General features: G+C 46.9%; 1 protein-coding gene across 3 annotated transcripts in view; it reads right to left on the bottom strand.

Moving 5' to 3' along the window:
* The window catches only part of LOC129842001 (carboxypeptidase Z-like), a 41,403-nt gene that overhangs the window by 13,196 nt on the left and 13,527 nt on the right, over positions 1 to 14,680 (bottom strand). For 2 of the 3 annotated variants that reach the window (XM_055910376.1, XM_055910375.1), the window contains exons 6-14: positions 12,886 to 13,027; positions 12,144 to 12,217; positions 11,052 to 11,296; positions 9,826 to 9,987; positions 8,593 to 8,751; positions 7,333 to 7,400; positions 7,088 to 7,155; positions 4,851 to 4,990; positions 4,209 to 4,308 (exon numbers count right to left, since the gene is read on the bottom strand). In XM_055910376.1, coding sequence (XP_055766351.1) covers positions 4,209 to 4,308; positions 4,851 to 4,990; positions 7,088 to 7,155; positions 7,333 to 7,400; positions 8,593 to 8,751; positions 9,826 to 9,987; positions 11,052 to 11,296; positions 12,144 to 12,217; positions 12,886 to 13,027 — 1,158 coding nt within the window. The remainder of the gene's footprint in view (positions 1 to 4,208; positions 4,309 to 4,850; positions 4,991 to 7,087; positions 7,156 to 7,332; positions 7,401 to 8,592; positions 8,752 to 9,825; positions 9,988 to 11,051; positions 11,297 to 12,143; positions 12,218 to 12,885; positions 13,028 to 14,680) is intronic. The other variant, XM_055910377.1, reaches the window with a different exon arrangement.

Below are 14,680 nucleotides of genomic sequence, written 5' to 3'. Positions count from 1 at the left end.
TGACTATGTACAGACTCAGTGAGCATAGCCTTGCTATTGAGAAAGGCCGCAATAGCCTGTATTCTTTTGAAAGCCAGGTGTCACGTTCCTGACCTGTTTTCTGTTAGTTTTGTATGTGTTAGTTGGTCAGGACGTGAGTTTGGGTGGGCAGTCTATGTTTTCTGTTTCAATGTTGGTTTAAAGGGTGACCTGATATGGCTCTCAATTAGAGGCAGGTGGTTTTCATTTCCTCTGATTGAGAGCCATATTAAGGTAGGTGTTTTCACATTGATTGTTGTGGGTGGTTGTCTTCCGTGTCTGTGTATGTTGCGCCACATGGGACTGTTTCGGTATGTTTGTTCGTTCGGTTTTTGTGTAGTCTATTTTCCTGTTCGTGCGTTCTTCGTGTTTCATGTAAATTCGTCGTCCAGGTCTGTCTACGTCGTTTATTGTTTTGTAGTTTGTTAAAGTGTTGTCGTGTTTTTCCCGTTTTGTAAATAAATATTATGTCGAATTCAAACGCTGCATTTTGGTTCAATCCCTGCTCCTCCTCTTCGGATGAAGAGGAGGAGGAACGCCGTTACATCAGGTCTGCCTATGTGCAACACTGCCCACAAAATGAGGTGGAAACTGAGCTGCACTTCCTAACCTCCTGCCAAATGTATGACCATATTAGAGACACATATTTCCCTCAGATTACACAGATCCACAAAGAATTCAAAAACATATATAATTTTGATAAACTCCCATATCTACTGGGTGAAATACCACAGTGTGCCGTCACAGCAGCAAGATGTGACCTGTTGCCACAAGAAAAGGTCAACCAGTGAAGAACAAACACCATTGTAAATACAACCCATATTTATTTATTTCCCCTTTTGTACTTTAACTATTTGCACATTGCTACAACACTGTATATATACATAACATGACATTTGAAATGTCTTTATTCTTTTGGAACTTCTGGGTGTGTAATTTTTATTGTTTATTTCCTTTTTGTTTATTATCTATTTCATTTGCATTGGCAATGTTAACAAATGTTTCCAATGACAACAAAGCCCTTAAATTGAATTGAGAGAGAGAGGGAGTTAGGAGGGAGGGAGAGAGGAATGAAGAGGGGAGACAGGAAAGGAGACATGGATGGAGACAGGGGAGGAGAAGGGAAGGAGAATGGAAGGAGACAGGGAAGGAGACAGGGAAGGAGACAGGGAAGGAGGGAGACAGGGAAGGAGACAGGGAAGGAGACAGGGAAGGAGACAGGGAAGGAGGGAGACAACGAAGGAGGGAGAGGGAAGGAGACAGGGAAGGAGGGAGACAGGGAAGGAGGCAGTGACATGTTGTTACAGGGTAACCACCATGAGAAAATGTAATTTTTATTGTTTATTTCATTTTTGTTTATTATCTATTTCATTTTTATTGGCAATGTTAACAAATGTTCCAATGCCAACAAAGCCCTTAAATTGAATTGAGAGAGAAAGGGAGTTAGGAGGGAGGGAGGGAGGGAGAGAGGGAAGGACGGAGACAGGGAAGGCGGGAGACAGGGAAGGCGGGAGACAGGGAAGGCGGGAGACAGGGAAGGAGACAGGGAAGGAGACAGGGAAGGCGGGAGACAGGGAAGGCGGGAGACAGGGAAGGCGGGAGACAGGGAAGGAGGGAGACAGGGAAGGAGGGAGACAGGGAAGGAGACAGGGAAGGAGACAGGGAAGGCGGGAGACAGGGAAGGCGGGAGACAGGGAAGGAGGGAGACAGGGAAGGAGACAGGGAAGGCGGGAGACAGGGAAGGAGGGAGACAGGGAAGGCGGGAGACAGGGAAGGCAGGAGACAGGGAAGGCGGGAGACAGGGAAGGAGGGAGACAGGGAAGGAGGGAGACAGGGAGGGAGACAGGGAAGGAGACAGGGAAGGAGACAGGGAAGGAGAGAGACAGGGAAGGCGGGAGACAGGGAAGGCGGGAGACAGGGAAGGAGGGAGACAGGGAAGGTGGTAGACAGGGAAGGATACAGGGAAGGAGACAGGGAAGGCAGGAGACAGGGAAGGCGGGAGACAGGGAAGGAGGGAGACAGGGAAGGCGGGAGACAGGGAAGGAGGGAGACAGGGAAGGCGGGAGACAGGGAAGGAGACAGGGAAGGAGGGAGACAGGGAAGGCGGGAGACAGGGAAGGAGGGAGACAGGGAAGGAGGGAGACAGGGAAGGCGGGAGACAGGGAAGGCGGGAGACAGGGAAGGAGACAGGGAAGGAGACAGGGAAGGAGACAGGGAAGGCGGGAGACAGGGAAGGCAGGAGACAGGGAAGGAGACAGGGAAGACGGGAGACAGGGAAGGCGGGAGACAGGGAAGCCGGGAGACAGGGAAGGCGGGAGACAGGGAAGGAGACAGGGAAGGAGGGAGACAGGGAAGGCGGGAGACAGGGAAGGAGGGAGACAGGGAAGGAGGGAGACAGGGAAGGCGGGAGACAGGGAAGGCAGGAGACAGGGAAGGAGACAGGGAAGGAGACAGGGAAGGCGGGAGACAGGGAAGGAGGGAGACAGGGAAGGAGACAGGGAAGGCGGGAGACAGGGAAGCCGGGAGACAGGGAAGGCGGGAGACAGGGAAGGCGGGAGACAGGGAAGGCGGGAGACAGGGAAGGCGGGAGACAGGGAAGGAGGGAGACAGGGAAGGAGGGAGACAGGGAAGGAGACAGGGAAGGAGACAGGGAAGGAGAGAGACAGGGAAGGAGGGAGACAGGGAAGGAGACAGTGGAGGAGACAGGGAAGGAGAAAGTGGAGGAGACAGGGAGGGGGGGAGACAGGGAAGGAGACAGGGAAGGAGACAGGGAAGGAGACAGGGAAGGAGACAGGGAAGGAGACAGTGGAGGAGACAGGGAGGGGGGGAGACAGGGAAGGAGACAGGGAAGGAGACAGGGAAGGAGGGAGACAGGGAAGGAGGGAGACAGGGAAGGAGACAGGGAAGGAGACAGGGAAGGAGGGAGAAAGTGACATGTTGTTACAGGGTAACCACCATGAGAAAATGTTTGTCTTGATATCACGTCTCTCCAGTGATGACACAACGTAAACAATAATGTTGCTTTTCCTTGTATACTGCCAACATCTCTACATTTCCACCATACAATGTAAACCGCTTGGAGCGTCTTTAAAAGCTCTGTTATGAAACCAGTTATGATCTACATCCCAAATGGCTCCTCATTCCCTCCATAGAGCTCTACCAGAGGGCCCTGCTCAGAAGTAGCCATTTGGGCTCCTTTCTCCCTCCATAGAGCTCTACCAGAGGACCCTGCTCAGAAGTAGCCATTTGGGCTCCTTTCTCCCTCCATAGAGCTCTAACAGAGGACCCTGCTCAGAAGCAGCCATTTGGGCTCCTTTCTCCCTCCATAGAGCTCTACCAGAGGGCCCTGCTCAGAAGTAGCCATTTGGGCTCCTTTCTCCCTCCATAGAGCTCTAACAGAGGACCCTGCTCAGAAGTAGCCATTTGGGATCCTTTCTCCCTCCATAGAGCTCTACCAGAGGGCCCTGCTCAGAAGTAGCCATTTTGGGCTCCTTTCTCCCTCCATAGAGCTCTAACAGAGGACCCTGCTCAGAAGTAGCCATTTGGGCTCCTCATTCCCTCCATAGAGCTCTACCAGAGGACCCTGCTCAGAAGCAGCCATTTGGGCTCCTTTCTCCCTCCATAGAGCTCTACCAGAGGGCCCTGCTCAGAAGTAGCCATTTTGGCTCCTTTCTCCCTCCATAGAGCTCTAACAGAGGGCCCTGCTCAGAAGTAGCCATTTTGGGCTCCTTTCTCCCTCCATAGAGCTCTACCAGAGGACCCTGCTCAGAAGTAGCCATTTGGGCTCCTTTCTCCCTCCATAGAGCTCTAAGAGAGGACCCTGCTCAAAAGTACCCATTTTGGGCTCCTTTCTCCCTCCATAGAGCTCTAACAGAGGGCCCTGCTCAGAAGTAGCCATTTGGGCTCCTTTCTCCCTCCATAGAGCTCTAACAGAGGACCCTGCTCAGAAGTAGCCATTTTGGGCTCCTTTCTCCCTCCATAGAGCTCTAACAGAGGGCCCTGCTCAGAAGTAGCTATTTTGGGATCCTTTCTCCCTCCATAGAGCTCTAACAGAGGACCCTGCTCAGAAGTACCCATTTGGGCTCCTTTCTCCCTCCATAGATCTCTAACAGAGGACCCTGCTCAGAAGCAGCCATTTTGGGCTGCAGACATTATCCGGAACTATGGCTATCAGATATTACGGTGGTTACCTGTGGTGACGTCTTTACGTATTCCCCTGACAGATATGGACGCTCCTTTAATTCCATAGCCCTCCTCATCCTTCACCACTCCCTTAATACCTCTGTGGACCTGGAGAAGAGAAGGAACGACAGGGAATAACACCGGTATATCAGGCTTGGGGAATGACAGGGTTATTTTAACTAAATTCCCTGATTTTCCAGAAATCTCAGTTGAAAGATTCCTGGATTTACTACTTGTTCCCCCTGATTCCATGGATCTTCCAACCAGGATTTTTTGGAAACCCAGGAAATTTTCCAGAATTTGCTGACCTATCAGGGAATGACAGGGAATGCTAAGGTCAGTGGAGGCTGGTGGGCGGGAGAAATATATAGTGGGACGGCAGCTTAACATAACGGCTGTATCGGAATGAATGGAACGGTTTTAGACACATCAAACACATGTTTTCCAGGTGCTCAATATACAATTCCATGTTTTCCATTCCAGCCATTACAAAGAGCCAGCTGTCCTCCTATATCTCTGTCCACCAGCCACCACTGATAAGGACATTAAACATGGTCAAAAAATGATGAGATAACACATAGGCCTTCTACGGTATAACTACGGCACAAAATGGCTGCCTGGTCGCTGGGCCAATTGAAAGGCAGACCCACCGACTCCATGAAACTGAGCAGGGCCTCCTTGTTCCTGAGCCACTCTGGGTAGAGCTCCTCTTCAGAAGGGAACTTGTCACAGCCCAGCTCCACCGTAATCTCCAGACAGTTAGTGTGGAGGTAGTTAAAGTCTGACATGCCTACGGTACCGGAGAAATAGAGAGTTAGGACACACACACACAAACAGTAGATATATACACTAGACACACAGGTACAGAGAGTTAACAGACAGAGAGACAGGAATAAGAGGGGGAAGAACCTCTACGGACCCCCCATCCCAGATCCGGGATCATCCTCATCAAAAAAGCTGACTAGCATAGCCTAGCCTAGCGCCACAGGGATATCATATAATATAATTTCATGAAATCACAAGTCCAATACAGCAAATGAAAGATAAACATCTTGTGAATCCAGCCAACATTTCCGATTTTTAAAATGTTTTACAGCGAAAACACAATATATATTTATGTTAGCTCACCACAATAGCCAAACACACAACGCCATGTTTCCACCTCAAAGGTAGCTTTAACAAAACCCACAAATAGAGATAAAATTAATCACTAACCTTTGAACAACTTCATCAGATGACAGTCTTATAACATCATGTTATACAATACATTTATGTTTTGTTCGAAAATGTGCATATTTATAGGTATAAATCGTAGTTTTACATTGCAGCCACCGTCACAAATAGCACCAAAACAGACAGAATAATTACAGAGAGCAACGTGAAATACATAAATACTCATCATAAAACATTTATGAAAAATACATGTTGTACAGCAAATGAAAGATAAACATCTTGTGAATCCAGCCAATATTTCCTATTTTTTAAGTGTTTTACAGCGAAAACACAACATATATTTATGTTAGCTCACCACAATATCCAAAAACACAACGCCATTTTTCCACCGCAAAGGTAGATTTCACAAAACCCACAAATAGAGATAAAATTAATCACTAACCTTTGAACAACTTCATCAGATGACAGTCTTATAACATCATGTTATACAATACATTTATGTTTTGTTCGAAAATGTGCATATTTATAGCTACAAATCCTGGTTTTACATTGTGAATACGTCGGCCATAATGCACCAAATTGTCCGGAGAAATTTTGGACAGTCACGTAATCTAACCAAAAAACTCATCATAAACTTTACTAAAAAATACATGTTGTACAGCAAATGAAATATACACTGGTTCTTAATGCAACCGCTGTGTTAGATCTTAAAAAATAACTTTAGTACAAAGTACAGCATGCAATATTGTGAGACAGCGCCCAGCAATTCTCCGCCTTGTTGGAGCCAACATATACCACAAAAATACGAAATAACATCATAAATATTCTCTTACCTTTGATGATCTTCCATCAGAATGTAGTGCAATGAGTCCTAGTTCCACAATAAATCGTTGTTTTGGTTTAGAATGTCCATTTCTTCTGTCGAATTAGCAACTTTGGCTAGCATTGTGGCTCACACGTGTCCATCATCTCTTGGCGCATGGAACGAAAAATTCCAAAAGTCACAATAAACATCGAATAAACTGGTCAAACTCGGTTGAAAATCCATCTTTATGATGTTTTTCTCATATGTATCCAATAAAGTCCAAGACGGAGCATTTCGTCGTGTATACCTAACGCATTTCAGAAGACAATGTGGGGTTCCCTGGTGCGCAGTTGAATACTGCCAATAGGGCGGACCTGTCACTCCAAAAGCTCTCATTCGGTCTCACATCAAGCTAGACACCCCATTCAACATTCTACTGCCTGTTGACATCTAGTGGAAGGCGTATGAAGTGCATACAGATCCATAAATATAAGGCAATTCAATAGGAAAGCCCTGACACAGAGCCCCATTTTCAGAATTTTCACTTCCTGTTTGGAAGTTTGCTGCCAAATGAGTTCTGTTTTACTCACAGATATAATTCAAACAGTTTTAGAAACGTCAGAGTGTTTTCTATTCAATAGTAATAATAATATTGTAACATCTAGAACAGAGTACGAGGCCGTTTAATTTGGGCACGATTTTTTCCCAAAGTGAAAACAGCGCCCCCTATTTCCAAGAGGTTTTATTGAGAGGAGGAGAGACAGAATGTTATAAAGAGGAGGAGGAGGAGGAGGAGGAGGAGAGGGTTAGAGAAGAGAGGAGGAGAGGAGGACAGAATGTTATGAGGAGAGGAGGAGAGGAGGACAGAATGTTATGAGGAGAGAGGAGAAGATATAGAAGGTTCCCTACCCCCTGGGAAGCTGTACCACAAAGCTCCGTTGATGATGCCTCCGCTCCTGATGAAGGACGCTCCACACCTAGAATATACAATATATACGTTATCTGGCAGTAATGTTACGAGGAGGGGAGGAGGAGGAGGAGGAGGAGAACTCTGCACCTGATGAAGGACGCTCCACACCTAGAATATACAATATAAATGTCATGTAACAGGGTGTAATATAATCATTCATAATAATAGATAGGAATATAATCACCTCTCTGTGTTGTTGTCGGCCATGCTGGCGTGAGAGTCTGCGTACGTCCGGGCCAGCTGCTTAAACGCCTGCAGAGAGGGACACACAGTCACACTCTGTAACATGGCATTTTCTAGCCTGGGAACAGAAGAGGTTTTCACCCCTGACATAAACTATGTGTCCGTCCCAAATGGCACTATGGGTCTAAAGTAGTGAACTATATAGGGAATAGGGTACCTGTTGGTCAGGTGGAGGACAGGGTACCTGTTGGCCAGGTGGTGGACAGGGTACCTGTTGGTCAGGTGTAGGACAGGACAGGGTACCTGTTGGTCAGGTGTAGGACACGGTACCTGTTCATCAGGTGGAGGACAGGACAGGGTACCTGTTGGTCAGGTGGAGGACAGGACAGGGTACCTGTTGGTCAGGTGTAGGACAGGACAGGGTACCTGTTGGTCAGGTGTAGGACAGGACAGGGTACCTGTTGGTCAGGTGTAGGACAGGGTACCTGTTGGTCAGGTGTAGGACACGGTACCTGTTCATCAGGTGGAGGACAGGACAGGGTACCTGTTGGTCAGGTGGAGGACAGGACAGGGTACCTGTTGGTCAGGTGTAGGACAGGGTACCTGTTGGTCAGGTGTAGGACAGGGTACCTGTTGGTCAGGTGTAGGACACGGTACCTGTTCATCAGGTGGAGGACAGGACAGGGCACCTGTTGGTCAGGTGGAGGACAGGACAGGGTACCTGTTGGTCAGGTGTAGGACAGGGTACCTGTTGGTCAGGTGTAGGACAGGGTACCTGTTCATCAGGTGTAGGACAGGGTACCTGTTGGTCAGGTGTAGTACAGGACAGGGTACCTGTTGGTCAGGTGTAGGACAGGACAGGGTACCTGTTGGTCAGGTGTAGTACAGGACAGGGTACCTGTTGGTCAGGTGTAGGACAGGACAGGGTACCTGTTGGTCAGGTGTAGGACAGGGTACCTGTTGGTCAGGTGTAGGACAGGACAGGGTACCTGTTGGTCAGGTGTAGGACAGGGTACCTGTTGGTCAGGTGGAGGACAGGACAGGGTACCTGTTGGTCAGGTGTAGGACAGGACAGGGTACCTGTTGGTCAGGTGTAGGACAGGACAGGGTACCTGTTGGTCAGGTGTAGGACAGGACAGGTACCTGTTCATCAGATGTAGGACAGGGTACCTGTTGGTCAGGTGTAGGACACGGTACCTGTTCATCAGGTGTAGGACAGGACAGGGTACCTGTTGGTCAGGTGTAGGACAGGACAGGGTACCTGTTCATCAGGTGTAGGGGAGAACATCCTCTCTTCATGGAGGTGTCTGGAGAAGTCAAAGGGATAAGAGATCACCAGCTCTCCACCATGGAGGCTAGCAGACTGGACAAACGGCACAGTCCTGATCCATTTCATCACTGCATAGGTCTCTGAAGCTACCTGAGAGAGGAAAGGAGAGAGGAAAGGAAAGAGGAGAAGATGGGAGCGGAGAGGAAAGGAGAGTTTTGCCCTGTTCAAGCAGCAGGATCAACTGTCTATTTCTTCATAGACAGCAGACAACAGTTATTCAGAGGATCATCACCTCACACTGTCTAAGTGAAAAGAGAGAGATGAGTGTTTTCCCCATCACAGATCAAGACCAAATTACTTACATCATTAATCAGATCAGGAAAATTACACATATTCCTTACAAAACTGGCTTTGTATAAATACTCTGGACACCCCTAGTACATACCTTACCAAAACAGTAGGAATGTCCTGTACCTTACCACAACAGTACGAATGTCCTGTACCTTACCACAACAGTAGGAATGTCCTATACCTTACCACAACAGTAGGAATGTCCTATACCTTACCACAACAGTAGGAATGTCCTGTACCTTACCACAACAGTAGGAATGTCCTGTACCTTACCACAACAGTAGGAATGTCCTGTACCTTACCACAACAGTAGGAATGTCCTATACCTTACCACAACAGTAGGAATGTCCTGTACCTTACCACAACAGTAGGAATGTCCTGTACCTTACCAAAACAGTAGGAATGTCCTGTACCTTACCAAAACAGTAGGAATGCCCTGTACATTACCACAACAGTAGGAATGTCCTATACCTTACCAAAACAGTAGGAATGCCCTGTACCTTACCAAAACAGTAGGAATGTCCTATACCTTACCAAAACAGTAGGAATGTCCTGTACCTTACCAAAGCAGTAGGAATGTCCTGTACCTTACCAAAGCAGTAGGAATGTCCTATACCTTACCAAAACAGTAGGAATGCCCTGTACCTTACCAAAACAGTAGGAATGTCCTATACCTTACCAAAACAGTAGGAATGTCCTATACTTTCCCACATCAACAGAAAGCTAAGTTCCAATACCATCGGAGAGGTACCTACACCTGAGGGACTTGCTATAGAGAAGCTAGTTATATCACTCATGTGTGCACACCTCTCCGATGGCCTCACTGGCGCCATCCCACTACCGACACCAATGTAGCGAGATGTTGATACATACCTTACCAAACCAGTAAGAGTCTGGGATGGGGATGTGGTCGGTGCGGAACCGTTTGATCCTGCGATTCCGGTAGAGAATAGACGTAAGGTCAGGAAAGTTCCGGTTCAAGTCTAGGTTCTGAGCGTTGGTGCGACCCACCGTCCAACCGTTGAGCTCGTGACCCTACGCAAACACACAGAAGTAGAAACACACACAGAGGGTAAAGGTCGTGACCCTAGACATGGTTCAACACCCCATGACCCTGCAGGAGCATGACGGGGAGAAGTGAAGAGTGAAGCATCATGGGTAATGGAAGAAATGGAAGTCATGTCGGTTAGAAGAATGTGATTGGATAGGATGAATATAAGACGTCAGGAGTGTTTCGTTGACCATGTGACCCGGAAGAGGGCCCAGAGATTTTCCCAGTCAAGTAACATGATCGTTCCCTATTTAGGGCGTAATTTAGGGACAGACTATGTAATCCGTCTGGAGAGAACATGCTGTCCAGTAAACATTTTTTTTATTAAAACCTTTATTTAACTAGACAAGTCAGTTAAGAACAAATTCTTATTTAAAATGTCGGCCTACACCGTCCAAACCCGGACGACGCTGGGCCAATTGTGCGCCGCCCTATGGGACTCCCAATCACGGCCGGTTGTGATACAGCCTGGATTCAAACCAGGGTGTCTGTAGTGACGCCTCTAGCACTGAGGTGCAATGCCTTAGCCACTCGGGAGTCCTGCCAGTAGTTGGACAGGACATGACATGCTGTTTCTGTGAAGAAGATAGCCCAGAAATCCCTCGGTAGTTTGAAAACATGATGATGAAGAGAATAGAGCTTCCCACTGCCAGCTGTTGGGGAAAACAACTAGACGTTTTATCTATTAAAAATATATATATTATTTTTTATTTTAAGAAAAACGTTTTGAGATTTCTAGCAGTGTTATTTCTTCGACCTTAAACACAGTTACAAAAAAATGCCACTGCGTTTCCATGACAACAGTCTAACCGACTGCTCTTGCCGATTGGTTAAGGACACTATCACTCTGTCTCTCTGGTAGTGGGAGGGGCTGAACCAATAGGAGAGCTCAGGTAGATGATAGGCAGTTGGAAAAGGGGCAGGCTTAGAAAGAGAGTGCTGTCACAGACTCTATAATGGAGAAGATAGGAGGCGTGGCCTCTTTCTATCTCTACGCGGCGGTTGGTCGGACCCGGCTTCAACGTTTTTTTATTTATTTGTGATTTACTTCCTGGTTGTAGTGTGGTTGTTGTTCCGGGTCGTTGCTATCCTCTACCTCGGCGGCCGCCAGCTCGTAACCGTCGGGGTTCATGGACGCCAGGATGTGGATGCGTGTGGTGTTTACGAGCGTCTGGATACGCTGGTTGCCAAGGAGATACTCGGAACACAGGTACTGGGCCAGGTAGAGCAGCAACTGACGACCCAGGACCTCGTTGCCATGCATGTTGCCAACCAACTTGATCTCCGGTTCCACTGAGGAGGGGGAGAGACGGGGGAGGAGGGGAGGGGTGAGAGACCAGGAAAGGAATTGCTCAAGACAAAACCTGTTAAAGTTCATGTTAGAAGACTTTAAGACACAGGAGATCCTCAACTTGCCCTGTACCAATAGGCTTTAAGACACAGGAGATCCTCAACTTGCCCTGTACCAATAGGCTTTAAGACACAGGAGATACTCAACTTGCCCTGTACCAATAGGCTTTAAGACACAGGAGATCCTCAACTAGCCCTGTACCAATAGGCTTTAAGACACAGGGGATACTCAACTAGCCCTGTACCAATAGGCTTTATTAAGATACAGGAGATCCTCAACTAGCCCTGTACCAATAGGCTTTAAGACACAGGGGATACTCAACTAGCCCTGTACCAATAGGCTTTAAGATACAGGAGATCCTCAACTAGCCCTGTACCAATAGGCTTTAAGACACAGGAGATCCTCAACTAGCCCTGTACCAATAGGCTTTAAGACACAGGAGATACTCAACTAGCCCTGTACCAATAGGCTCTAAGACACAGGAGATACTCAACTAGCCCTGTACCAATAGGCTTTAAGACACAGGGGATACTCAACTAGCCCTGTACCAATAGGCTTTAAGACACAGGAGATCCTCAACTTGCCCTGTACCAATAGGCTTTAAGAAACAGGAGATCCTCAACTTGCCCTGTACCAATAGGCTTTAAGACACAGGAGATCCTCAACTTGCCCTGTACCAATAGGCTTTAAGACACAGGAGATACTCAACTAGCCCTGTACAAATGGGCTCCCTAGCTGACTTGCCTCATTGCTGTGCATTTCAAACCCCAGAAATCATTACACACTCACATAGTTCGTGCCCTCCGGGGTTGTCTGTGAACTCTATGGCCAGGAGGTCTTTCCCCTCTGTGCTGCGTCCGATACTGTAGATATAGATACACAGAGCAGTAGTTTATTCATCCCTGAGGGGATATTTCCTGTCAAAGTAAACAGCCGCAGAACACAGCCAGTACCTGTAGGTGCGGGAGATGTGAACACAGCCAGTACCTGTAGGTGCAGGAGATGTGAACACAGCCAGTACCTGTAGGTGCGGGAGATGTGAACACAGCCAGTACCTGTAGGTGCGGGAGATGTGAACACAGCCAGTACCTGTAGGTGCGGGAGATGTGAACACAGCCAGTACCTGTAGGTGCGGGAGATGTGAACTCAGCCAGTACCTGTAGGTGCGGGAGATGTGAACTCAGCCAGTACCTGTAGGTGTGGGAGATGTGAACACAGCCAGTACCTGTAGGTGCGGGAGACGTGAACACAGCCAGTACCTGTAGGTGTGGGAGATGTGAACACAGCCAGTACCTGTAGGTGTGGGAGATGTGAACTCAGCCAGTACCTGTAGGTGTGGGAGATGTGAACTCAGCCAGTACCTGTAGGTGTGGGAGATGTGAACTCAGCCAGTACCTGTAGGTGTGGGAGATGTGAACACAGCCAGTACCTGTAGGTGCGGGAGATGTGAACTCAGCCAGTACCTGTAGGTGCGGGAGACGTGAACTCAGCCAGTACCTGTAGGTGCGGGAGACGTGAACACAGCCAGTACCTGTAGGTGCGGGAGATGTGAGAGCACTTGGCAGCAGTCCTCTTCAGAACGTTGTACATCTGGGCGTTGGAGTGGTACGTGAACTGAATGATGGTGGAGGGTTCGTCTGGAGACAGGTTGGAGAAAGCCACTTCCTGTCTGGCTGAGAGGGAGAGGGCGAAGGAGGAGGGCGTGGGAGATTAGCTGAATTGATCATAGTTGGTTTTCTGAAACACCCCCATCGGGATCGGTGTCCCATCCACGGGAGGGTTGAGCTAACATAGGCTAATGCGATTAGTAACAAGTACATTTCCCAGGACATAGACATATCTGATCTTGGCAGAATGCTTAAATCCTTGTTAATCTGTCTGCACTGTCCAATTTACAGTAGCTATTACAGTGAAATAATACCATGCTATTGTTTGAGGAGAGTGCACAGTTTTGAACATGAAAAGTTATTAATAAACAAATTAGGTACAACATCTTGAACAGAAATGCAATGTTCATTGGATCAGTCTAAAACTTTGCACATACACTGCTGCCATCTAGTGGCCAAAATCTAAATTGCAGCTGGGCTGGACTAATACACTATGGCCTTTCTCTTGCATTTCAAAGATGATGGTACAGAAGAACAGTTGTTTTTTTCTTTGTATTGTCTTTTACCAGATCTATTGTGTTGTATTCTCCTACATTCTTTTCACATTCCCACAAACTTGAAAGTGTTTCCTTTCAAATGATACCAAGAATATGCATATCCTTGCTTCAGGCCTGAGTTGCAGGCAGTTAGATTTGGGTAGGTCATTTTAGGCTAAAACATTTTTTAAAAGGGGCGGACACACATTACGATTATTCTGATGTTTCATCCATGTCATGTTAAATTACTTGATAAGCTCTTTCAAATACATTTGTAATGTATTTAGGAACTAAAAATGCACTCCGTCCTAACCAGCTTTTTAGGTATTTGTGAATGCTAAGACAAGGTAGAATGTATGTTTAACATGTTAAAATTCTATTTGTGTTACAGTACAGTAAAAACTCTTATTTTGTAAGACAGGGTAGAATGCATGTTAAAACTTCTTAGGGATCGGGGTCAGTATTCAGAAGTTTGGATGAATGAGGTACCATTAGTAAACTGCCTGTTACTCAGGCCCAGAAGCTAGGATATGCATATAATTGGTAGTATTGGATATAACACTCTAAAGTTTCAGAAACTGTCAAAATAATATCTGTGAGTATAACAGAGCTGATATAGCAGGCGAAAACCTGAGGAGAATCCATCCAGAATTTTTTTTGGGGGGAGATGACACCATTTAAAATGCCTGTCTATGGGAAAATCAATGGAATACCTCCCACATTGCAGTTCCTAGGGCTTCCAGTAGATGTCAACAGTCTTTAGAAAGAGATTCGGGCTTGTTTTTTGAAAAATTAGCTAGAATTTGTAGTTTTTCTAGGTGGCTCCCATTTTGGCTGTAGTGTTGTGGCGCACGCCGGTGAGGGTGCGCACTTCGTTATTTATCTCCGGTAATGAACATACTATTCTCTGTCTTAAATTGTATCATTTATTTACGTATTAGGGGACCTGAGGATTTATTAGAAACTTTGTTTGACTTGTTTGGACGAAGTTTCGGGATTCATTTGTATGCATTTTGAACGAGGGAAACCGGTGGATTACTAAGTCAAGCGCGCCAACTAAACTGACTTTTTTGGGATATAAAGGACTTTATCGAACAAAAGGACCGTTTGTTATGTAGCTGGGACCCTTGTGATTGCAAAAAGAGGAAGATCTTCAAAGGTAAGTAATTTATTTTATCGCTAT

The sequence above is a fragment of the Salvelinus fontinalis genome, unplaced genomic scaffold, assembly GCF_029448725.1.
Source record: "Salvelinus fontinalis isolate EN_2023a unplaced genomic scaffold, ASM2944872v1 scaffold_0005, whole genome shotgun sequence".
Lineage (NCBI taxonomy): Eukaryota > Metazoa > Chordata > Actinopteri > Salmoniformes > Salmonidae > Salvelinus > Salvelinus fontinalis.
Note: the sequence above shows the minus strand (reverse complement) of the source record. Positions and strands in the feature narration are given on the sequence as shown.